Source organism: Myotis lucifugus, unplaced genomic scaffold, assembly GCF_000147115.1.
Source record: "Myotis lucifugus unplaced genomic scaffold, Myoluc2.0 scaffold_173, whole genome shotgun sequence".
Classification (NCBI taxonomy): Eukaryota; Metazoa; Chordata; class Mammalia; order Chiroptera; family Vespertilionidae; genus Myotis; species Myotis lucifugus.
In genome coordinates, this window is record NW_005871221.1 from 978973 (window position 1) to 1004659 (window position 25687).

A 25687-nucleotide genomic window follows, 5' to 3' on the forward strand; every position below is an offset into this window, starting at 1 on the left:
AAAGGAGAAGGAAGGTCTTGCGAATGGTAATGTGAGCCACAAAGGGAAACGATGGACAGGGAAGGGGAAGGAAAGGGGCAACGTACACTAGAAAAATGACGCTAGTGGGAGCGAAAGCATCAGAAGCTCTTCGGGGAGCGTGTGGTCACAGTGGGGAGGGGATTCAGGGATCGGAGATCATTACTTTGGCCCGGCCTGTCCTGTGACTTACCCTGGGGCAGGGCAATGTGGAGAGGCCTGGTTTAGACAAAGATCGCTGCAGGGGAAGCAGGGGCGACCTACTGACTAGGAGGGGCCATGATTCGGGCGGCCGATGAGCAGGTCCCGGCTCGGGGGCCGCCGGCCGGTGAGCAGCAAGAGGCTCGCACACCCCTAGTACCAGTACCGGTGGTGGCTATAAAGCGCAGAGAAATTCGTTTTCGGGCGATCATAGCACCTACGCTGAGACCTTGCTGCATGGGACAGGATGGAGGCCGGGAAGAGAAAGAGCCGCCTCCAGCTTCGGGATGAGGGACAGAGGAGCGGCAGGCGGACTGCGGAGAAGCAAAGGACTGAAGCCCCACGGTCTCGGGGGAAATCAGGCCCCATACCGGCTCCGGCCTCGGAGGGCCCAGCGTGGAGGCGGGACCTCAGCGGTTACCGGTAGAAACGGCCTCCGGGTGAGAGGTCCCCACGAGGAACGGACAGCGGCTGAACCAATGGGCCCAGCTCACAAGAGCGGATGTGGATTTCCATTGGTGGTTGTTGGGCGCGACCAGCAGCCAATGAGTCCGCCCTGGGGGCGTAGCGGTGACGTCAGTTGCGTAGGAAGCGGCTTCGAATCGGTGGCGGCCAGCTTGATGGCCTGGACCAATCAGCGGGCTCCAACTAGCAGAGCCTTGACCAATCGGCGGCCTCCACGACGGGGCTGGGGGGAGGGTATATAAACGGAGTCGGGGGACCGCGAGGTAATCGCTGTCCGAGTCATTACACACTTAACTGGTTTTGGGGTTTCGTGAGTGCGAGAGGTAGAGAGGTAAGCGCCGCGGCCTGCTTTTCCGGACCTGCCCTTGGTCTTGTCCACCGCTCCTCCTGACCCCCGGCCCTGTGTCTCCCTCAGATCGGTAACCTCGGTGCGTTTCCTTGCTGGGGCCTGTGCCTGGATTGCTTGCGACGCCCTGCCTGCCTGCTGACCGACAGCGAACGCAAGATGAAGCTCTCCCTGGTGGCTGCGGTGCTGCTGCTGCTCGGCGCAGCGCGGGCCGATGAGGAGGACAAGAAGGAGGACGTCGGCACGGTGGTCGGCATCGATCTGGGGACCACCTACTCCTGGTAAGCGGGGTTTGTGGGAAGGAGAATGGGGCTTGCCCGCTTGGGCTGCGTGAGAATGGCTGAGCTGATGGTTTCCGTTCGTTTTTTTTTCTTTCTTTTCCGTCAGCGTCGGGGTGTTTAAGAACGGCCGCGTGGAGATCATCGCCAACGACCAGGGCAACCGCATCACTCCGTCTTATGTGGCCTTCACGCCTGAAGGGGAGCGTCTGATCGGCGATGCAGCCAAGAACCAGCTCACCTCCAACCCGGAGAACACGGTCTTCGATGCCAAGCGGCTCATCGGCCGCACGTGGAACGACCCGTCTGTGCAGCAGGACATCAAGTTCTTGCCTTTCAAGGTTCGGCCCGGTTTTTTCACCGGATATGAAGTGGGAGGTGGTGGTGGGAGTATTTAAGATGGAGAAGTTACGGGAAAACAGTCTTGACGACAAAAGAGGATAGAGACACGGTACATGTAATAATAGTTAATAATTCTGGTATGTTACAAAATTTACTAAAGTTTGCAGACACACTTCACACATAACTACTCTGTCCATCATAGTTCAAGATTAAGAGAAGTTTTTTTGGTCAGTATTTAGCTCCAGGGGATCAAAGTAAATCAAACTGTAAAGGGAGGAAATGTCTCTCAGACACCCACCCCCTGCCCTTTTTTTTTTTTTAAAACCCTCCCCCCCTTTTTAAAGTTTAAAGTGTTGTTGCTTCTGCATCTGCAATAATAATCATTCTTTAAAATAGGTGGTTGAAAAGAAAACTAAACCATACATTCAAGTTGATATTGGAGGTGGGCAAACGAAGACTTTTGCTCCTGAAGAAATATCTGCCATGGTTCTCACTAAAATGAAGGAAACCGCTGAGGCTTATTTGGGAAAGAAGGTAAGTTTCTCTAGAACATGTAAAATATTTTTATTATTCGTGTTCTTGATTGTGTTGTATAAATGCCTTCATTTTTTTATAATTTGAACCTGAATGGCATTCATGTATTATAAGTTTTAATTACATGCATACTTTACTGTAGGCCAAACAAAATGCCAGGGACTTTTCCTGGGTATAAAATTACATATATTATGCCCATCTTAAAAATAAACTAGCTTAGAAACTAAAGTGTTGATTTGACTGTAACTTAAATAAGGGTAAAGCCATGTGATAAAAGACAATTACCTTTTGTTATTTTTTTTAGGTCACCCATGCAGTTGTTACTGTACCAGCCTATTTCAATGATGCCCAACGCCAGGCAACCAAAGATGCTGGAACTATTGCTGGATTGAATGTCATGAGGATCATCAATGAGCCGTAAGTGTTAAATTCAAAGGCATGGTATAGTTGCTAAATAGAGAAATTGTAAACTTATCTAACTTATCTGAACTTTTTTTTTTAATTCTCCTAATAGGACAGCAGCTGCTATCGCTTATGGCCTAGATAAAAGGGAAGGGGAAAAGAACATCCTGGTGTTTGACCTTGGTGGTGGAACCTTCGACGTGTCTCTTCTCACCATTGATAATGGTGTCTTCGAAGTTGTGGCCACTAATGGGGATACTCATCTGGGTGGAGAAGATTTCGACCAGCGTGTCATGGAACACTTCATCAAGCTCTACAAAAAGAAGACTGGCAAAGATGTCAGGAAAGACAACAGAGCTGTGCAGAAACTCCGGCGGGAGGTAGAAAAGGCCAAACGGGCCCTGTCTTCTCAACACCAAGCAAGAATTGAAATTGAGTCCTTCTTTGAAGGAGAAGACTTCTCTGAGACCCTGACTCGGGCCAAATTTGAAGAGCTCAACATGGTATGCTCCTTGTTTTTGCTTTGAGATCTAGTAAGATTGAGATGATGCATTTAGAAATCTAGACAATAAGTCAGTATATCAGGCATCATAATAGTAATTATTGTCTTTTATTCTAGGACCTGTTCCGCTCTACCATGAAGCCTGTCCAGAAAGTGCTGGAAGATTCTGATTTGAAGAAGTCTGATATTGATGAAATTGTTCTTGTTGGTGGCTCCACTCGAATCCCAAAGATTCAACAACTGGTTAAAGAGTTCTTCAATGGCAAGGAGCCATCCCGTGGCATAAACCCAGATGAGGCTGTAGCTTATGGTGCTGCTGTCCAGGCTGGTGTACTCTCTGGTGATCAAGATACAGGTAGGTTAATGTTGCAAGCATCTTTCACAGTGCCTCAGCAGCTTGATGGGAAGAGTATAATTAGCTGTTGCTTTAGAAAGCAATAGAATATGAGCAACAAGGTCACATACCTAGTAAAGGGTACAGTGAGGTCAAGACCTGGTGCACTTTTAAGATCCTTAGCAACTATATTTACTTAACTGCTTCTAAAATGGTTTTGTATAGAACCTAACCAAATAGAAAGACGGAGGAGATAAAGTTGTATTGGTCATGGGGAGACTGCTTAGTAATTCTATGATTCTTTAATTAGAAATTAACTCTGTCATTACCTTTGCAGGTGATCTGGTACTGCTTGACGTATGTCCCCTTACGCTTGGTATTGAAACTGTGGGAGGTGTCATGACTAAACTGATTCCAAGGAACACTGTGGTGCCCACCAAGAAGTCACAGATCTTTTCTACAGCCTCTGATAATCAACCAACTGTTACAATCAAGGTTTATGAAGGTAATTACTTATATTTGTTAATATCATGGTATGTGTGTGAACAACATGACTTCTTGCTTTTAATATACTCGATTGAATTGAAAAAAATTGGGAAAGAAATATCTGTGTTTTCAGATGGGGGTCCCTAACTAGTGTTGGCATTAAAATCTAGTTCTTACCTAGCTTCCTAGCACTACTACCCATTAAAAATAATTTCTGAGCTAGCTCTAAATTATAAGAACAAGAAAAGGGTTCATGTAAAGCCGGTGAAATTCAATTAAAAGTTAGTAGGAACGCCTGGATGGCATGGCTCAGTGGTTCGAGTGTCGTCCCATGAACCAGGATGCCACTATTCCATTCCCAGTCAGGGCACATGCCCACAACCCAGTTTGGGGCGTGCAGGAGGCAGCTGATCAATGATTATCTTCCATCATTGAAGTTTTCTCTCTCTCCCTCTCCCTCTCCCTCTCTCTCTGATATCAATAAATATCTCTCTCTCTCTCTCTCTCTCTCTCTCTATATATATATATATATATATATATATATAAGAGTTAGTAGGAACTTAATTCACTTAGTCCCATTTGTTCCTTATAGACCCATGACACACTTCTGGCTTGATAAGAGTGCCCTTGCCACTGTAGGCTCTGACAGACTGAAATGCAAGGATCCACGTGTACTAATGTTGGTCATTAACAACAAGATTTTTATGTGTAACTTCTAGGTGAACGCCCCCTGACAAAAGACAATCATCTCCTGGGAACCTTTGATCTGACTGGAATTCCTCCTGCTCCTCGTGGGGTCCCACAGATTGAAGTCACCTTTGAGATAGATGTGAATGGCATTCTCCGAGTGACAGCTGAAGACAAAGGTACAGGCAACAAAAATAAGATCACAATTACCAATGATCAAAATCGCCTGACACCTGAAGAAATTGAGAGGATGGTCAATGATGCAGAGAAGTTTGCTGAGGAGGACAAAAAGCTCAAGGAGCGCATTGATACTAGAAATGAGTTGGAAAGTTATGCCTATTCTCTAAAGAATCAAATTGGAGATAAAGAAAAGCTGGGAGGTAAACTTTCCTCTGAAGATAAGGAGACCATGGAAAAAGCTGTAGAGGAAAAGATTGAATGGCTGGAAAGTCACCAAGATGCTGACATTGAAGATTTCAAAGCCAAAAAGAAGGAACTGGAAGAAATTGTTCAGCCAATTATCAGCAAACTCTATGGAAGTGCAGGCCCTCCCCCAACTGAGGAGGAGGAACCAGCAGACAGGGATGAGTTGTAGACACTACTCTGCTAGTGCTGTAATATTGTAAATACTGGACTCAGGAACTTTCGTTAGGAGAAAATTGAGAGAACTTAAGTCTCAAATGTAATTGGAATCTTCACCTCAGAGTGGAGTTGAAAATGCTATAGCCCAAGTGGCTGTTTACTGCTTTTCATTAGCAGTTGCTCACATGTCTTGGGGTCGGGGGAGAGGAGAAATTGGCTGCCGTAAAAAGTGGATAAGAAGCTGGTTAGGGCGTGTGTTCACCGTGGAAATGTTCTATTTAACAATTGGGTCATGTGCATCTGGTGTAGGAACTTTATTTTCTACCATAAGTGACACCAATAAATGTTTGTTATTTACACTGGTCTAATTTTTGTGATTAGCTTTCTAATTAGGTCAATCATTTATTTTAGGTTTAGATTCTTATGGGGGGTGAGGGGTGGGGTTTTGAGGTAACTCTGGGAACTTGCCTAACTTCAATTTAATTCACCCATATCCTCACTTAGGCAAGGGTCATTTCACAATGCCCAAGAGTGGTGTTTTCTGGAACATGTTTGAAATGTCCTATTTCCCCTTATCCTTCTAAAACTTAACTTTCTGATGGCTTTTTATTTTTATTTTTGGATTTTTATTATTGATACTTTAGGTTGTTTGCATTTTCTTAAGACTTGAAAGAGAGATCACTGACGTTAACTTTACACACTTGAATTCATTATTTTAGGGTGTAAAGGTATATTTTGAACTTTACTGTCAGAATCCCCATCTGAAATTTCTCACTACCAAGGGCTACTGGAGTGGGAGCTAGGATGGTGACCTTGAAATAACATTAAGTTCCACTGCAATTGTAGATCAAAGGCAGTCATTGATGTCATAACAGGTTCAAGATTACTTGGATTGGCTTCCCGAGGAAGGGGATGGTCGTGAATAAGTAGTATGATCAATAAGGGGCAGGCTATTTGGCACTAACATGATATCCAGTAGGACCCAAGGATAACTGTTTTTAGATGGGCAACTGGCCAGAAGGTTAATTTGCTAACGGGCAGAACTGGGACCTGATGGCACGATGGTGTTACTCTGAGGCCAGAACCTTGGCTGCAATGCCCAGAAGCATTTGGGTAGGCCTGGAGTAATACTTGTCTTCAGGCCAAGTTAATTCAAGCAATCACAGTAGTGCTGTGTGCAGTGGGGTTAGTGCAGGGGTGGGCAAACTTTTTGACTCGAGGGCCACAATGGGTTCTTAAACTGGACTGGAGGGCCGGAACAAAAGCATGGATGGAGTGTTTGTGTGAACTAATATAAATTCAAAGTAAACATCATTACATAAAAGGGTACGGTCTTTTTTTTTTTAGTTTTATTTATTTCAAACGGGCCGGATCCGGCCCGTGGGCCATAGTTTGCCCACGGCTGGGTTAGTGGGTAGTTGGGAAAGACGGACCAGTCTTCTTTCCTGACCCCAATGGTTCTCACTACCAAATGCCAATAGTCTGCACCTTTCTGAGGAGCAGCTACTGAATACTGAAAACACTTGAACCTGTAAATATCACACTGATTTATACAGTTTATGTTGTACCTAACAATCATGATTTCAACATTTAGCAACCAATCTCACCTAGGGTGTACTGCTGGTAAAACCTTTTATGTAACAGGTTTTTGCACTGGGCTATCCAGTTCATTTCCTCACCTACCAGAGTAGATAAGAGCAAGAGGGTTATATAGTCAAAATATTTTGGAGTTATAAAACAGCTTAGGTTTCACTTTTCTGAGAGTAACTGACATTTAAAAGTATCAAAAATGGTGGGTTTTATTAGTCAACTACAGTCACAATACAATCATCATAGATTTCCCCTTCGGTATTCATCCCACCAAACACAAAACAGAGCAGTGAGTCAGTCTGACTTTCCTCATGTGAGTCACCATCTTGGGTCACTCCTTTGTCAGCGGAGTTCCCTTTCTCAGCATCACAGTTCAGAGTGACAGGATTTGGATCTTCCTCAGAAGTGCACATCACTGGCCATGGAATGACACACATGCAATGGTCCAATCGTCCTCGGGGTAGAGAAGTATCAAATTTAAGTAAGGTCCAATGCTGCTTCTCTATGTTAAGAACAAACAAAAAGGAAATGAACAACAAATGCTAATGGTAGTGTTACTGCTTGATGAAGTCATTCCCTAAAAGTTTGGTTTTCATTCCCTTGGATTTAGATGTGGAGGGACCAAACAAAAACCAACGCACTGTGGTACTTTTAAAAAAATAGTCACATCTATAATAATAAAAGTGTAATATGCTAATTAGACCAGACAGCCGAATGACCTTCCGGACAAAGCCAGGGCTGCGAGAGCCGAGCCCCTTGCACGACTTCTGTGCATCAGGCCTCTAGTTTGTTTATAAAGACCCATGGCTCTGGCCACATAGCTCAGTTGGTTAGAGCATCATCCTGATACGCCAAAGTTGTGGGTTCCATCCCTGGTCAGGTCACATGTAAGACTCAACCAATGAATGCATAAAGCATAAATAAGGAACAACAAATCAATGTTTCCTTCTCTCTCCCCCTTCCTCTCTAAAAATTCAATCGATAAAAAATTTTATAAAGACTCCCAGGGTACACCTACTCACCTGTGTGATATTGGTACATTGTGTCCAGTGCTCCTGTGGGAGTCATCCCTCCGAAGACATACAGGTGTTTCCCCACAGCCACAGCTGAGTGGGCAGCACAGCCTGTGGGAGCTGCCCCAGTGGGACTTAGTTTCTGCCACTTCATGTCACCTGCCAAGAGAAAGAAAGTGGGCACTCCATAGCCTGCAATGTGCTTTCAAACTTACCAGACTCCTACAGTGCACAAACCCGTCACTGAATGTCACTGCCTAGGAGTGCTGAGAGGCAATACACCAAGGTTAGTGTGCATAAAAATTACTTGGGGGGAGTTTGAAATCTGGTTTGGGTCTCCAGGAAGGGGACTTAATCTGCAGTTTCAACGAGCATTCCAGATGAGTCTGACGTAGGTGGTCTTCAGAGCACACTGAGGTCACCTTTGGTGACTATCACCTTTAGGTATCTTGGAGCCCAGCAGTAGGTGAGGTTACATGTGCGTGCATGTTTTACTAGTAAATACTAACAGTTCTTTAGAAAGCAACTTTGCCAAGTACTAGCCAGACACTTTAAATATCGTGCTTGCTTAATGCTCATAAAGACCCTATGAAATTGCTATTGCTTCTGCCTACCCCCTTTCTCACAGATAACAAAACAGGATTAGAGAGGGAAAGAGACTTGTCAGAGATCCCACAGCGAGCACATGGCAGAGCTAGAATTGTGCTCGGGTCAGACTCCAAACCCTGTGTTCTCTATACTGTAACTTTCGGCCTTCCAAACTATTTCTGCATCTTTTCAAACAAGCATTTAAATGAGGCTGGGACTCACTGGATTTTGGGGTTAGAGATCCACCTGGTTAGGAAAGTAGGAAAAAGAGCCAGGAAGTAGTTTCTCCGCACAAGAGATAAGGACTTTCTTTTTAAAAGTAAGTATTTAAACCTCTTTTGACTGCCTGCAAGAAACACTTCTGTGAAGATATTTTCCATCTGTCAATTCAAGACAGGGGTCCAGAGTTGGAAGGGAGAATCACCCAGTTCTGACAAAATTCTAGTCAATGCAGTAATCCCAGCCAGTGTCACCTGGCCTCAGATGTCACCAAACCAGAGAACCCATTGTTTGGCAAGGTAGATGGATACACTGCACAGCAGTTCTCATGCCTTCTGGCCACTGCTCCAATTCTTGTAGTCTGGACCAACCCAGAACATGTTCATTTGTTCGTCCATCTATCCTTTTCTTTTTCTTTTTTCTTTTTTTATTCCATCTATCCTTTAATAGCGGTTGCCAAGCGGTGATCTTCGGATAAGCACTCATCACCAGGACACTGAGCTAAGTGCTACAAATACAATGGGGAACAAGAGAGACCAGGTCCCTGTTCTAAGGAGCTCACAGTCTGAGAGAATGACCCAGAAGGAGTCCAGGCTTTCTAGGGCACGTCAGCCCTTCAGACACTTTAAGACTATTCTCATGTTCTCCCTAACTTTTCTCTTCCCCGTGTTTTTAACTAGTTAGCATGACAGTTCTGGTCACCCGCCTCCAGACACACTCTAGAACAGTCGTTCTCAACCTGTGGGTCGCGACCCCTTTGGCGGTCGAACGACCCTTTCACAGGGGTTGCCTAAGACCATCCTGCATATCAGATATTTACTTACGATTCATAACAGTAGCAACATTACAGTTATAAAGTAGCAACGAAAATAATTTTATGGTTCCACAACATGAGGAACTGTATTTAAAGGGCTAGAAGGTTGAAAACCACTGGACTAGAAGTTGTCGATGCCTCTCATGGGCCTGGGGTTGATGACTAATGTCTGAAAGAAACCCAGTTGGGGAACACAAAGTATAAGGAGTTTTACTGAAAGAACAGGATTGTTGGATGGATGAGATCATTAATAGCTAGCCACATAGCAAAAGCTCAGATGTAATTGCTTTTATTGTTATTTAGTAGTAGTAGTATTCAGGCCACATTTGACAGACTAGTAAAGATTACCCACATCTGGGATTAAGGCTATCTTCTATCAAAGCACATTTTATTTAACTTTAAGCAGACAAGTTCCCATGCCCTCCACCCTACTTACTTATATCAATGCAATGAAGATCATCATAGAATCTGTCCCCTGCCAAGCCTCCATGGATGAAGAGCTTCGTCCCTGCTGCCACCATCACGTGACCATGCCGGGGGGATGGAGGTTTTCCAAGTGTCTCTGGCTGTGACCAGGTCAGAGTGTCTAGAAAAGTAAATTCATTGATATCAGATGACAAAGCTATGAAGCAAGAACACAAGAAATACACCCAGCAAGCAGAGACGCTCCAAGCAGAACATGACCTTGGACTCATTCACTCTGACCCATCAACCCAATCCAGGCCTCCCTCTCTCCACAGCCGTGCAGCCTCTGCTTGGCTACTTCTAGGGCTGGACATGCCTGCCCTTTCTACTGGGCATTAGGAAATCATTCCCAGGTTTCAATTTAAAAAGACCTCCATCTGGTTGAGTCCAGGTCATGTGGCTTCAAAGTTCATGCTTTCAACCACTAAGATCTACCCTTGTCCCTGCAAATGTAAGCTGCAGAACAGTATTTGTAATTTGATTCCATGTGTGTGTTTTTAATAATTTGAAAATTCATACATGTTCATATATACTTATATATATGATTTACAAATGCATAGGGAAAGTCTGAAACTGCCAACAGGGTTTACCTCTGTCTGGGGAGTGACAAAGAAAGGCTAATGGAGGAACTTTTATCTTTTTACTTCATAAACTATACTGTTCCAATTTTTTAAATTGACCATTTATACCTTTTTAAATGCAAATTTTCTGTGGGAAGAAGGTATCAGTTAAGGGTTATACTAAAGAAGTCTACCTAACCAGTTTGGCTCAGTGGATAGAGCATCTGCCTGCGGACTGAAAGGTCCCAGGTTCGATTCCGGTCAAGGGCATGTACCTTGGTTGCGGGCACATCTCCCAGTAGGGGGTGTGCAGGAGGCAGCTGATCTATGTTTCTCTCTCATTGACGTTTTTAAACTCCTCTATCCCTCTCCCCTCCCTCTCTGTAAAAAAAAAAAAATCAATAATATATATTAAAAAAAAAAAAGAAGTCTAGAAGTGAGACACTCAGTCAGGATGTCATTTTCTTTTCTTTTTTTTATCTCTCACCCAGGATATTTTCCCCTGATTTTTATTTTTTTAAAATATATTTTATTGATTTTTTACAGAGAGGAAGGGAGAGGGATAGAGAGTTAAAAACGTCAATGAGAGAGAAACATTGATCAGCTGCCTCCTGCACACCCCCTACTGGGGATGTGCCCGCAACCAAGGTACATGCCCTTGACCAGAATCGAACCTGGGACCCTTGAGTCCGCAGGCCGACGCTCTATCCACTGAGCCAAACCGGTTAGGGCTCCATTGATTTTTAGAAAGAGTGGAAGAGAGGGAAAGACAGAGAGAAATATCAATGTGAGAGAAACACATCAATTGTTGCCTCCTGCACATGCCCCGACCAGGGCTCAGGCCGGGGAGGAACCTGCAACCGAGTACATGCCCTTGACCGGAATCAAACCCGGGACCCTTTGGTCTGCAGGCCGACGCTCTATCCACTGAGCCAAACCGGCTAGGGCCAGGATGTCATTTTCTTTTTAATACATTTTTATTGATCTCAGAGAGGAAGGGAGAGGGGAAAGAGAGACAGAAACATCAAAGATGAGAGAGAATCATCGATCTGCTGCCTCCTGCACAACCCCTACTGGGTGTCAAGCCCGCAACCCGGGCATGTGCCCTTGACTGGAATCGAACCCAGGACCTTTCGGTCTGCAGGCTGATGCTCTATCCACTGAGCCAAACCAGCTAGGGCGTGGATGTCATTTTCTAACCTCTGCTTCCCACATCAGGTCAGCTGTGGACCAGGAAAGTGGCAGCCCTGTGTGGCCCACCCGTCCATACTTGCGTCAAACACATGAAGCTTCACATCCTGCACGGGCTGGGTGCCTCTCTCTCCGCCCCCAAAGACATACAGCTGGTTTCCAATGGCTGCTGATGATGTGTGGAATGTTCGTGGGGACGGTGGGGGGGTGGTCACCTCTGGCGTGGTCCAAGTCCTGGTTTCTGGTCCAAAGAGAATGAGGGCACCTAAAATAACCAGACTGAGGGGCCTCTGACCTTGACTTGGGCTGGGCAGCATCACCTTTCAAACCCCAATCCCCAAGGGGAGCAGTGCAGGTCAAGGCAATGATCTCAAACCCCAATCCCCAAGGGGAGCAGTGCAGGTCAAGGCAATGATCTCATGCCACCAAAGTCAAGGATAGGTAAGGGGTAATTCTTAGAATTTGCCCAGATAAATCCAAATCTCCAAGAATGAAAAGCCACAATTACAAGTAAGAATGAGGTCGACTTGTTTTTGGAGGCCTTCAAACATCCTCTTTGAACCCTCTTCCACTCTGCGGACTCCTGCCCTAGGCCATTCAGAGGAACCCATCATCAGATTATTTATATATATATATATATATATATATATATATATATATATATATCTCCATTAAAAGAAAGTAGACAATAAAAAAAGAAAAATAAATAAAGTGTTTTTACGGTTTCAGTGTTTTTACTAGTAATTAGTCCCTACTAAATAGTAAGTGCTAAATAAGCATTAGTTTTCCATTTTACAGATAAAGGGATTGAACAGAGATAGATGAAGTCATTCATTTAAAGGTGACATGGCTAGTAAATGATTGATTTGGGATTCCAATTCTGTTTCGATAACACTAAGATCTAAGTATTTTCCACTCTTCTGACTTGAGAATAAAATTTTATCACCTGGGTAAGTATATAGAAGCTTATTTCTTTTTAGAATGATGTGTGAATTTTATAGAAATTAATGCATTAACTGAGCACCTTCTTTGTGCAGAATTGTTGCCTTGTGCACTCTGCCATCCCCACTAAACTCACTCAACCATGGGAGGTGGACAGAAAGTATCTCCACTTTGCAGATGAGGGAACTGAAGCTCTTAAATCCTTTCCTCAGGTCACAGGGCTTGTAGAGTAAGGGTTTGAACTAAGATCTGTCAAGGCTCCCACACTCGTTCTACCATAACACACCAGGAGTTATTTCTTGCCTGGCAAATTCTGTGCCTTTTGTAAAAGTCTTCGTTCAATATACAAAGTGACCCATGACGCCTTTGTAATATGTGTGGGACTCAGACATGAACCTGGAGACCAAACGAGTCTCAGCCTATATCCCAAGCCAAATGAAAGTGTCTCTATAGCTACAGAGCTTGGGGAGCTTTTGGGTCTTAGGGGGAGTTAGAAGGCCCACAACCTCCAGAGTCAGAAGGCCCTGGGATGGTGTTGCTGCCAAGTCAAACAGCAGCACACATAATCACAAGGGAGTTCTAAGCCATTCGACAGACTTGTCTTAGTAATAAAAGCAACTAATGATTCACTTTCATTTTTCACATTTCTTGGGCACCGTGTCAAATTATGCTTTCTAGGAGAGAAAAAGGATCTAGTGGAAAAATCTAACTCCTTTGACAGAGGCATTCCAAATTCTCAGTGCCCTTTATTTAAACAGATGCCATCATTGAAAATCAAAAGGCCAGGGTTCAAGACGGATTTCCATCTGCCAAACGATAGCTACATTAACCACAACAGCCATTACTGAGCATTAACCTTGTGCCAGATATTGAGTTAATTTAAATCCTTGCCAAACTCAACAAGGTAGGAACTATTAATATCCCAAAGTGACAAAGAAGACCAACTATTGTGCAAATAAGTCTATTGTTGATAGAGGGACTGGGCAAGAGTTGACTGTCATGTGAAAAAATGTCCAAGTTACTAGTAATTACCAAAATGAGTATTTAAACAATCAGATACAAGATGTTTTTGCCTAATTAAATTAGCAGTGTTTAAAATGACAAATACAGTGTCAGGAGTAAAACAGCACTATTAAACACAGCTGGAGATAAGTTCAAAAAAATCTTTCTGGAGAGCAATTGGGTAGCTCATATCAAAAGCCTTAAAGTTCACAATGTTTTGCTTTTTTTTAATTTTTCATTTCTGGGCATCAACTCTAAGACAATAATTTGAAATACAGTCAATGTCTTCTGAACAAAGAGGTTCACTGCTCTGTTATTTATAATGGCAAGAACCTGAAAACCTAGATTTTAAAAAACAGGAGAATTATTGTATTGTCATAAAATGGAGTGTTATGCAGCCATTAAAACTGATGTTAACAAAACACTGTTATTAATAGGACATCATTTATGTAAGTAATTATGAAATTAAAAAGAAAAAAGTACAATAGTATAGTGGTGAAAATAGTATGATCTCAGGCTTATAAAAATGCAGACAAAAGACAGAAAGGAAATACACAGAAATGTTAATAGCCTTAATGTCATAGGATTGTGGATAGTGTTTGTCCACTTACTTACACTTTTCAAATGTTTTACAATGAATATAAATTACTAGAGGCCCAGTGCATGAAATTCATGCACGGGTAGGGTCCATAGGCTTGGCCGGCGATCAGGGCTGATCTGTGGGGCGACCAGCGGGGTGATTGGGAGCCCCCGCTGGCACCCACCTTGGCCAGCCCCGCCCCCCACTATCACTGCTGACAGTCACCTCCCACAAGGCGACCGGTGGGGTGATTGGGGGGTGGTGCCCGCCCACTCACTGGCTGGCCTCGCCCTCTGATCTCCCCACCACTGCCGCCGCCAGTCGCCTCCCTCTACGGGGCAACCAGTGGGGTGATCAGGGGACCCCCCTGCTGGCACCCGCCTTTGGCTGGCCTGGGGCATGTGGGCTGGGGGCAGCTTCTGTGTTGAGCGTCTGCCCGTTGGTGGTCAATGCCTGTCATAGCTACCGGTTGTTCCACTGTTTGGTCAATTTGCATATTAGGCTTTTATTATATAGGCTATGCATAAAGAGAAAACAACACACTATTTTAGCTGACAAAAAGACAAGTCCATCTCTCATGGGTGGTTCAGCCACACCTGCTCAGTAGTGATGTTCCTAAATTGCCCCTCTCTGGTAAAACTGCCAGTGAGACTAGCAGGAACTTTGCACTTCTTGGCCAACAAAATATACTAGGAGGATCTAGTATTTAAATGTTGGCATTTTAGACCAGATAATTCGTTATTGTGGGGCACAGTCCTGTGCATTATGGGATATATAGCAGCATCTCCGGTCTCTATCCAGTAGATGCCAGTAGCAAACTGCCCCCCAACCTTCCCAAGCTGGGATAACCAAAAATGTTTCCAGATATAGCCAAATGTCCGCTGGGGAGCACAATCACCACCCTGAACTAGGTAACCGGTTCTAGCCTGGCTCAGACTCCCTGGAGACTTTAGGAAAGCCACTTCCCCTGGACCTGGGGTGCCCCCTGGCATAGCTATTCTCTGAAGTCTCTTCCAGCTTTGGCTTTTAAGAAGCTGATAACTGAATATGTTACTAGGAAAACAAAATGCAATTCTGCTATTTTCAGATTCTGCTAGAAGTTAAAATTCCTGTTCTCTCTGAGGTCAGCAAAGTTCGATGGATAATTCAGTGCAATCCAAATGGGATTTGCTACAGGAAATGAACTGAAATTTTATTTATGTACTTAGGTAAATAAAGTAACCTTTGGCTACTTACCAGGATTCAGAACTTGTAGGCAATTTCGATTTCCTGACTGGTTGGCACCTCCAAACACCCAGATGCTGTGAGGTGTGCAAGAGGGAACGAAGCTGGCATGCTCATACCGGGGCAAGAGGCCCTCCGAGGTGGCTAAGTCCCACTGGTGTGTTTCTAGAAAACATTTCACCCAGTTTCTAGATTGGGGCTGCCAACTGTTTAGATTGCTTGGCAAACTTAGGGGAGGGGAGGGAAGAGAAAACAGTCAAAAGCATAAATGAACAACCATCAGATTACTTAAAGGGAATGTGGTCAAACTCCAAAGAGTTCTGTATTAGACACTTCAGGGACTATCCACAAACCCTTTTCTATGGAAACTGTCCCCATTTTCCCAACCACAGAGGTTGAACCCAGAACCTGTTTGTACTACAACACCTTGACTTTCTAGCCTTAGCTGATTGGGTCAAAGGTAGCCACTTGACCCCAAATGGGCCAATCAGATACTCTCTCCCAAGAGTCCAGAATTCAAACAAATTCCTGGACTTGGGTGGCCATCTTCTACCATGTGTGGACAGGCAGAGAAAGCCAAAGTATGGAGGAGAGAAGAATGAAATATCTACATAAAGGAGATCTCCCCAAAGAGAGTGAGAAAGAAAGTAGGTGTTTTTTGTTTTGTTTTGTTTTTACAGATCTCCAATTCCTGCTTCCTCTCTCTCCTGAGATGAGGCTGTATTTCCAACCCTTGGATTCCTCTCTTTATTGGTTTAAAAGAGTTTCTGCGACTCACAACTGAATTATTTCTGGCTAAAACAAGTTCACATAATAATAATACCTAACCCATTAGTTATTTTAGCTAGTAAACCATTTACATAGGACTTTCAAAGGCCTATCTTATTGGATCATTACAACCGTAAGTGAACCATTTTACAGGATACTGAAACCCAGCTGGTTTAGACAGATTAGCCAGACAAAGTTAGTAAGAGGTGACAACAACCATGTAACTGAACTAGACAGTGAGCTTCTTGAGGGCTAGAAGAGATTTGATTTACCTTTGATTCTGGTGCAGGGTGTAGAAATTCAGATACCTACACAGGAGTGGAGGGAATGTGGCAAATTGGAGCCTGAGAGCCCCATCGATAGGTGGCAGTCAGCTCCAAGTAATTGTTGCCATGTAGACACATAGGCCTACAGATGTCAGATCTTCCAAAATTATAAAAGAAGCCAAACCATTTCAATTTTTATATGTAGACTTCTGCACATTTGGTTGGCAAACAACTCAGATCAAAACAATCACAGCAATGGTACATGCACCTAACAAAACATGTATGAGTCACCAGTTTTCTCCTGCCATTGTGTATAGTACATAGTAGTTACTATTTGTTTATCCGTCCATCACTCCATTCAAATACTTATAAAGCACCTACTCTGTGCCAGGTGCTATTGTTAGTGGCTGGGGATACAATGATGAGCAATATAGCCATGTTTCTTGTTTCCAAGGAGCTTATACTCTTGTGGGGAAGACAGATGAGAAACAAACCCACGAGATAAGGAAGATAAGGATGGGAAAGTACAAGATACTATGAAAATATAGAGGGTGGTTGTGACATTGTGATTTATATTCAGAAATATATATATTTGACCTTCATCACTTCTAGGCACAGAGCTCCTAAAACCCTTGGAACTTCCTAAGTGGTAAGATCAGTAAAGGTGTCTTATGCAACAAGTCCCGGTCAATCACACCTGAGCTTGTTAGGGTGGTGACTTTATGAAAAGCCTCTAAGGATGAGACTGGTTGCCAAGGAAACCAACTCTATGATTAGAGGGTTGGAACTTTCAGCCCTTAACCCTGCCCCCATCTCTGGTTGTTACCTGTACTTCTGACTGACTGGTTATATTTCAAAGTTTCCCATGACCCCCTCTCCTTAGGTTTAATTAATTTGCAAGCACTGGGTCACAGAACTCAGAGAAACATGTTGCTTGATCACCAGTTTACTATAAAAGAATATTTAACTCAGGAACAGCCAGATGGAAGAGATGCATAGGGCAAGGTATACGGGAACGAAGGTGGTGCTTCCATGCCCTCTCTAGGTGCGCCACTCTCCCCACATCTCCATGTGTTCACCACCCTGGATGCTCTCTCTCTCTGAACCCTCTCCTTTTGAGGTTTTATGAAAGCTTTATTACATACTCATGGCTGATTAAATCATTGGCCACCAGCAATTGATTCAACCACCAGCTCCTCTCTCCTCCCTGGAGGTGGGGAGAGTATTACTGAAAGTTCCAACCCTCTAATCACCAGGTTAGGTGTCCTGGTGACCAGCCCACATCCTTAGGTACTTTCCCAAAGTCACTTCATTACTATAACAAAAGATGCCTTTATCACTCTCAATACTTTGGAAGTTCCAGGGGTTTGGGGAGCTGTGAGCCAAAACTATGGGCAAAGACTAAATATGTATTTCTTATAAATCACAATATCAGAAATCTGAAAGATGCATAGTAGCCAGGTGATGAGAAAGGGAAGAGCCCCCAAGCAGAGAGAATAATAATACATGCAAAGGTTTGGAGACCAGAATTCAAGATGTGTTCAAGAATCCAAAGGACACTCAGTGTAGCAAATGGGGATTTGGGAAAGCCATGAAATAAAGTTGGGAAAGGCTTGACATGCAGTCAATTTTGTATTTTAGACAATATTCTCTGGCTAAGTAATGGAAAATGCACTGTAGATGGGGCTAAACTTGGAAGCAGGGAGACCAGAGAGGAAGCTGTGGTAATCTAGTTGAGAGATGACAATTCTTGGACTACAGTGGTAGTGGAAATGGACAGACATGGATGAAGAGAGAACTATTTAGGGCTTAGTGATTGGATATGTGGATGGAAGAGGAGGTGGAGTCATCAATGTCTCCCGGAGAAATAGTTGATAAATGAACGGCTGGATGTCCAGGGCTCCATACGGACTCTTTTTCCCAAAACATGATGTACTGGTTGGGTGCTCTGCTGAGACCTTAGGGACCTCTCAGTAATGTTCATTTTCTTAGAGGAAAACCCTGCTGTGTGTGCTGAACTGGTGTTCCTAGGAATGCTCTGGTCCTGGCCAGCACCACAGAGCCCTGCTCTCTGGCTACAGGCACATGCTCTGCCGCTGCTGGTCTTACCCAGGTCCATGGTGTGCACATCGGAGAAGCTCCTGTTTGGATCTGCTCCCCCAACAATGAAGACCTTCCCTCTCTTGGCATCACCAACGGGGGGTAAATACGAGCAGCTGTGGCCAACCCGAGCACATGGGCTGTCTCCAGCGGGGGTCAACGTGTACCTGCCAAAGGAGGGGTGCATTCAGGAGGCCTGAGCAGAGAATAAGTGCAGCAGTGTGTTCCTCCTATTCCTCATGAAATATTCATAAGAATGAGGGTCTTATACAGACACAGAACACTTTAAACTGTGTCCAGCAAAGCAGCATTTCCACTTGCATATGACCTTTGACTTTCCAATTTTGTTATTACTTTCATCTCACATTAACCTAATGGTGATGCACTGGGGTAGTAACTGGCCCCATCTGGTGGATAAACTGACACCCAGAGACGTTCAGTGGTGTGTCCGAGCACAGGATGGTAGTTCTGAGCTTAGTTTGTGAATTCAGACGGACCTAGTTCAAGTCCAAGTTCAGGTGCTTTCTAGATGTGTGATCTTTTGGAAGCCACTTAACCTTTCTGAACCGAAATTTCCTTATTTGTAAAACGATAGCAATAGTTCTTACCTGTGAAGAGTAAGATGAAGTCTTGTAACAGTGCAGGGAAGGACTCGGTACATGGTGGCTAGAGCTCTATGTGCAATCACACAGGAACCTACAGCCCCGGCACTCTTGCCACTAGACAGCGCTGCTTCCTGCTCTCAAGTAATATTCACCAGAGTCTACTGATTTTCAGAGCTGATGGAAGCCAAAGCTAGGACTTTGGAAAGTCAAATACAGGATCCAGTTATTCCACTCTTTAAAGTTATTCTGAATTATGATTGAGAAATCATACTGGTTGGAAAACTTCCTGCTTGGAAAAGACAATCCTGTAGCTATTTTTGAGGCCCTGTCTTATCTGACCTCTTTGGCTCCTTCTTTCTTCTTGTACCTTCTCCTTACCTAGCTACTCCACTCTCCTCCTTTTGGGTTCAGTCCGCAGGCCGACGCTCTATCCACTGAGCCAAACCGGTTTCGGCTCCCACCAGCCTTCTAACCCTCAGTACCCTTGGATTGTCTTTTCAGCCTATGTTTGCTTACCTGATCCATTTTACCTGTATGGACGACTTCAGTTACCACCTATCTATATATTCGTCAGTGATTTCCAAAATCTTTATTTCTTTCCCAGATCTCTGGTCTGATGTTCAGATTCACAGATCCCATTACACCTGAGTAATTACTAACAACGTACCCTGCATGCTGCTAACTTCATTACAACCCAAGTTGCACTTAATCTGCACAAAACCCCTTTGAGGACAGTAAGTACTGTTATCATCATCATTTGAGTTTTACAACTGAGGACCCAAGGCTTGGGTAAGGTTAAATAACTTAGCCATCCAGACACATGGTGAATAAGACAACAAAAGGTCCATGCCTTCACAGCCCTTGAAGACTAGTTGAGAAGAGAAACATTAAACAGACAAGTTCACAAATATCTGTTTCATTTCAATTGCACTATAAAGGAGTACAGGGTAGACAGTATTAGAACATATCATAGGGGCACCTTACCCTGTAAGGAGGTAGGGGAGGGAGGTAGTCAGGGAAGGCTTCCTGAAGAAGCACCACTTGAACTGAAATCTGATGTATGGGTAGAAGTTAGTTGGACAAAGAGAGGCATGAAAGATGGAGGGAAAGAGTGATCCAGGTACAGCGACCAGCACATACAGTTGCTGAGTGGGACAGGGCAAGGCATGTTAAGGAAGAGAAAGAGAACAAAGGATGAGCACAGGGATTTGAGGTCGGAAAGACAGGCAGGGGCAGATCATGCAGGGCCCCGTGGGCCATTTTAAGGACTCTGGTTTTGATCCTAAGACCAAATGGGGAGGCACAAAAGGGTTTTAAACTAGGGAATGCCATGGTCAGATTTATGTTGTGCAGAGGGCAAGAGTGGACACAGGGAAGCCAGATTGAAGACTCCCTTGTAAGGTCCTACAGAAGCTCTGCCCCATCCATCTCTACAGCCTTCTATGGTCCCTGCTTCAGCACAGGTCACATTTCATCACCATCACCTGCTTCGTCTGTTAGCCCCCACTACAGTGAGACTATTCACCTTTGTATGTCCAGCACCTACACAGCAGCTGCCCCTGTCAGGCCAGTGTCAGTTATTGAATGAAGGGTTGATTGAGCACGCAGCCAAGAAACAGGGAAGCCAGTTAAATCCAAAGCCGATTCCCTGAATATCTTAAAAACGAGTCACAGCTTGCGGGGGAAGACACAGGGTTGAAGCTGAGGATGCCAGATGGCCAGGGCCTTCCTCTTCCTGGTAAGTGGATTTTAATAAAATCAACATCTGCTCTGATAATTATTGCCCCACTACCTTTCCTCTGAAGACCTTCTCAAATGGTTTGAGGCTAATTACCAGAATCTGCCCACAGTTTTATCTCTACCCTTTTCAATAGATGTTTAAATATGTTAGTAAACCACTTATAAATGAAACAAAAACTTATGTTTTCCTCTGTCTGCATCCTTCCTTACAGACCATGTTGCTTTCCTGGGCTTGTCTCCAGGCTCCAAGACTGGCAGCTGCTTCATGGTGTTCTACATACAAGAAAGAAAGGCACTTTTTAGAAATTTATGATTATCTTCTACCTAAAACACAGAATTAGGTCGCTTCCCTCTTTAAAACCTTTCCTGTTGATGTACCAATTTCGAGGATCTGATGAATTTGAATAAGCCTTACCAACCTTTTGATAGCAAGGTATATTTGAGAGGCAACTATAAACACAACTTTCTAAACACAATGACAGGAGTGTTTTGGCTACAGTTTTCAGTGTCTGAAATTTTCAAGCAGAAGAGGCATACATCAAAATAAATTTTCAGAGGTCAAGCTTATGTTTATCAAAAGATAAGAACATTTTCAAAGGCTGACAAATACTGAACTCTAGAATAAATCCTAGCCTCATCATCACATTCAAAGGTTTCTGGTATCAAACTTTTTTCCAGAAACTCACCCAGTTTCTTGCTATATTGAGTTGTTCTTGCTATATTTGTTGTTCCTCTAACATGACAAGCCCTTTCATAACTTGCATCTCCTGCTGTTTCCCTTACCTGAAATGTTCCTTCCCTTCCTTTCAACCAGCAAACTCCTAGGTAACCTCCACAACCCGGTTGGAATGAACCCTGTTCAGTAAAATCTTCATTGATTTGCTGCTTTCCACTTACCATCCTCAAATTACTTCCTTCTCCTTCTGAAGGTATCTATTAAACCACCATATTGCAGGGATCACCGTGAATGTAATTACCTACGAAAACGTCTCTAGACTAGATTCTAGTCTAAATTCCAAGAGAGCTGGGCCTGTCGAATGCCTTCAGAAAACCTACCTACGGGTCCGGCATGGAGTAGAATTGAAGGATGAACGAATGAAGAAAGTGGATGAGATTGCTGGGAGGTGAATGGATAAACCCAACCTTGGCCGTAAGCCAATGCCTGCTGTCTCCAAAGCCCAAAAGCTCAGTGGGATAAACTTCGTGTGGGCGGGGATATCTCCAGTCTGGTCCCCGCGTGGCAATGACAGGGGACAGGAGACAGGGTCGGGGGAGAACAGGCCGATCCCTTTCCATCATGTGCCCAGGCCAGACCCGGAGGAGGCCCTCCCCAACCCGGCCCGGGCCCACTTCCACGCCCCTAAAGGATGAGGCCGCCCCCGCCCCAGGATCGTCCTGTGACCCCCCAGCCCAGACCGCATTACCTGCAGCGGCTTAGGCCAGTCCCGAGCTGTGGCTCCGCCCCCAAGTGGGCGGGGTTTAAGCCGTCACTCAGTCCCAGACCCGGAAAAGCGAGGCAGCCAACTGCTCCCCCCCGCCCCACTTGCAGGGTCCAGCCCCCAGGGATCGCCCTTAAAGGGGGCGGGGCGGGGTCCTCGGGGCTGGGATGTAGGCGATTCATTTCCGGGGCACCAATTAGGGCTGTTCTTGGGATCTTAACCTGCCTGCGGAGTCAGAAAACCAGGGCTGCTTGGAAAGGACTTACAAGAGAAATGCTGGAGGTTGGGCGTCCACGTGGGTGACCGATTGTGGGTTATCCTAGAGGCGCTGGGATATTTTCAGTTCCAGCGGCTGTTGGAAATGGTTTCTGGATGAGATATGTAGATGGAAGCCCAGAGCTGCTTAAGAGAGCCGCCTGTGAATGAAGCCAACACAGGAATTAAGAGGGCCAGGAGATGGAGCGAGCCTGGATCCAGCCATGCCTGAAGCCAAAATTACCTCTTTGAACATTTCATTTATGTGAGCGAAAAGTTTCTTTTTTCTTAAGCTAATTTGACTTCTTAATTTTACTCCTTATAAATAAAAGACTCCTAATAAATGACCTCTCGGTAGGAAGAAAAAAAGGAAATGGTTTCTGAAAGGGAGAGTTAAGGATGCTTTCCCGAGTGAGAAATCTCCCTGTGCAGCCTTTAGGCTAGTTCAAGTTTTACCGCCTTTAACCGGCTGACTCACTCCAGAATTAGCGTGTATAATAACCATGGCAGGCACTATGGAGAACCAGACAAGGTCCTGGCCCCCCTGGAGTTTACAATCGAACTAGAGAGAGAGATTAAACAAAAACAAACAACTAGGTACCTTTGTAAAAAGTGCAAGGAATAGAAAGTCCGTCCACGAAAGTATGTATCCTTGGGTATCTATATTTTTCTCTGGGCCTCGGTGTCGCTCCTGTAGGATGGAACTAAGATTTCATAATCACAAGGTTATGATGGGGAATACATGAGCTAATGTATTTAATAAGGAGTCAGTGCCCAGCCGCTGGTGCAGAGCTGGTCCTCCGTAAAGTGTAATGTTCTTCCTAGCTATAAACCAACTCTAGACACCAGTCCTGAATGGGAAGTATTCATCTGCCTTATCTCTGGTCTCCATAACCATCAGTTCTCTGTGGCTTTCCTCAAAATGGATAGGTGGCTCACCTATGCCTATGTTTTAGAGAATCTCGAAACCACTTAGGAGGGTTGAGGCCAGTTGTAGCGTAGGAAACAGCCAAGAACAACGACAGGAGCTCCTTAAGTACAGCTATGGTAGCTTAGTGGGAAGAAGAAAAACACACTTGGGTTCAAATCCAGGCTCCAGCACTAACCATCTATCCCTGACATTTGGCAAGTTCATTACCCGCTCTGAGCCCTAGTTCCCTCATCTCTACAACGGGGAATAGTAATACCTACCTCCCAGAGGGAGCAGCTGTGAGGATTCGATAGTACAGGTGAAAAGCCAACTTGGTAAATCTTCTAGCTACTTGAAACCATTATGAAAATTTATTGACAAAATGGGATGTGAGGTCCGAGCTCTCCTCACTGTTCAAACACCCTATTTCAAACATCTGGAGTCTTTGTGACTACCCATATTAATGGGAAAATCTCCACTGACTGTCTGCCTAAGAGGAGTTAGGAATAGTCAGTCATTCTGATTTTCTTCAGCAAAGAAAACCAAGGCCAGGTTGGCTCTGCCTTATGCCCATGTGCATCTACATGGAGATTTTTGCTCAGAGCTGCAGAATGCTTTGACATCCCCTATGTCTTTTGGCTAGATCCATTTCAAGGTGACATGGTGGAGTTGTGCACAAACAAAAATTGGAAGAGGCTTGTGGGCGAAAGAGCAACCAGTTTTAATTGTGGAACCTATGCTTTTAGACTAGAAATCACATTTCAGAAAGAGCTGGAAGGAACTTTTGAGATCTGTTTTTATAATGGAAATCAAGGCCCAGAGAAATTAAAATGACTAACTCACGTATATGGCAGAACCAGGAGCCTACACCTCCTGCTTTGTGCAAGGAAGATTAATAGCATGTTCCAGTCAGCAAGCTCTGCACACTGGCTCTGTAAAAACTATTACCTCTTCTAAGACCTTGCCCAATTCAGGGATGCTTCCCTCTCTCTGCTCTGGATTTCAACAGTGAGGTTCATTGAATAAGGTGGGTCTGCAGAATGGAGCATCTTAATGCCAGTTTGGCAATGTGAACAGTACCACCTATTTTCACTAAAATGGTATCACTAAACCTGGATACCATCTGCTTTCATTACCTACCTGTTCACTAACTTATCAGCAAGGGAACCAATGATGCTGGTGACACCTTCTTTTCAAGCACTTTATTTGTCCTCCGTCCCAATTCTGAGAAGGTATTTTGGGTAAGATTCATTCCCAGTTACTGAGGTTCAGAGATGAAAAGTGAATTGCCAGCTTTCCAAAAAGGACTGTAATTTAAAAAAAAAGTCAAACAACAGTAGTATCTTTTGCTCACTTGGAAGTTTTTTCAACAAAAAACAGCATATTCTCCCTATACTTTACCCCTCTAAAGTCTTAAATGTTACCTCTTCAGAAAGGCCTTTCTTGTCCACCCAATACTCAGAGCTAACACATTGCACCCACTTTGTACATAACATTGGTTTAAACCCTTTCCATTTTAACTCTATTAAATGTCAGTACAAGCTTATAAGGTAAGTAGTATTCTTACCATCTCCATATGAAGTAGACACTGTTATTACAATGTCCATATTGTAACTGAGTAAACTGGTGCACAGAAAGGATAAATAACTTTGCCAAAATAACATAGTGAGTAAAAGACTTGAACTCTGGCTATCTGATGCTTGAGTTGGTTGGAGCATTTTTTAAAAATCCTTACTGGAGGATATGCTTTTTATTGATTATATTAGGAGAGGAAGGGAGACACACACACACACACACACACACAGAAACATCGATGTAAGAGAGAAACATCGATGGGTCGCCTCCCGCACATGCCCCCACCGGGGTTCAAACCGGCAACCCAGGTATGTGTCCTGCCACAATCGAACCCGCAACCTTTTAGCTCAGGGGATGATGCTCCAACCAACTGAAGCCACCCGGCCAGGGTCAGACTTACCTAATTTTTAATTAGGGAAGTTAGGGTGAGAGAATGCTTAAATGGGTCACAGTGAGAAACCAGGGAATGGCTAGGGTTACCTACTTCGTTGTTTTGCCTGGAAAAACCTCGCTGGGTCCCCAGAGGTGAAAGTCTGGAGAAAGAAAACGGGAGGAAAACAGGAGTATCTAGTATCAAAACTACAAATCCCAGCCCGCCCCGCGGCAGACAACTAAGGGTCCCGGCAGGTGTCATGGGTCCGAAGGAACCCCTCCCGGCCTGCTG

The 25687-nt window shown here is 44.4% G+C and overlaps 2 protein-coding genes across 12 annotated transcripts; one reads left to right on the plus strand and one right to left on the minus strand.

Moving 5' to 3' along the window:
• Positions 1-879: 879 nt before the first annotated feature.
• On the plus strand, positions 880-5539 carry HSPA5 (heat shock protein family A (Hsp70) member 5). The gene is made up of 9 exons (XM_006096248.3): positions 880-1015; positions 1100-1311; positions 1418-1649; positions 2047-2184; positions 2489-2601; positions 2699-3089; positions 3206-3443; positions 3760-3927; positions 4628-5539. Exons 2-9 carry the CDS (start codon positions 1190-1192, stop codon positions 5188-5190), a joined length of 1965 nt encoding a protein of 654 aa, XP_006096310.1. The 5' UTR covers positions 880-1015; positions 1100-1189; the 3' UTR covers positions 5191-5539.
• A 1416-nt stretch (positions 5540-6955) lies between these two features.
• On the minus strand, positions 6956-25653 carry RABEPK (Rab9 effector protein with kelch motifs). 11 transcript variants are annotated; one of them, XM_023760090.1, is made up of 11 exons: positions 25508-25653; positions 24589-24755; positions 22550-22699; positions 20630-21117; positions 20089-20249; positions 18509-18666; positions 15378-15530; positions 11697-11858; positions 9838-9987; positions 7790-7939; positions 6959-7269 (listed from the first exon to the last, which is right to left on the minus strand). In XM_023760090.1, the coding sequence occupies exons 6-11, from the start codon at positions 18516-18518 to the stop codon at positions 6980-6982; spliced, it is 915 nt and encodes a 304-aa protein (XP_023615858.1). In that variant the 5' UTR covers positions 18519-18666; positions 20089-20249; positions 20630-21117; positions 22550-22699; positions 24589-24755; positions 25508-25653; the 3' UTR covers positions 6959-6979. The 11 variants fall into 11 exon arrangements, with proteins under 11 accessions (XP_023615854.1, XP_023615859.1, XP_023615855.1 ...); XM_023760085.1 differs by lacking the exon at positions 20089-20249 and having other exon boundaries at positions 6958-7269; positions 21059-21117; XM_023760089.1 differs by lacking the exon at positions 20089-20249.
• Between the last annotated feature and the right edge of the window lie 34 nt (positions 25654-25687).

Excerpts from the sequence above, each read along its gene's own strand:
- HSPA5 (XM_006096248.3), top strand. The coding sequence starts at position 1,190 with ATGAAGCTCTCCCTGGTGGCTGCGGTGCTGCTGCTGCTCGGCGCAGCG. Across the intron at positions 2,602-2,698 it reads ATGAGGATCATCAATGAGCC|GACAGCAGCTGCTATCGCTT; the intron begins GTAAGTGTTAAA and ends TTCTCCTAATAG. Across the intron at positions 3,928-4,627 it reads TACAATCAAGGTTTATGAAG|GTGAACGCCCCCTGACAAAA; the intron begins GTAATTACTTAT and ends TGTAACTTCTAG.
- RABEPK (XM_014462197.2), bottom strand. Across the intron at positions 18,667-21,058 it reads AAGCCCAGGAAAGCAACATG|GTACACGTTGACCCCCGCTG; the intron begins GTCTGTAAGGAA and ends CTCCTTTGGCAG. Across the intron at positions 9,988-11,696 it reads GCTTCATGTGTTTGACGCAA|ACACTCTGACCTGGTCACAG; the intron begins GTATGGACGGGT and ends TTACTTTTCTAG.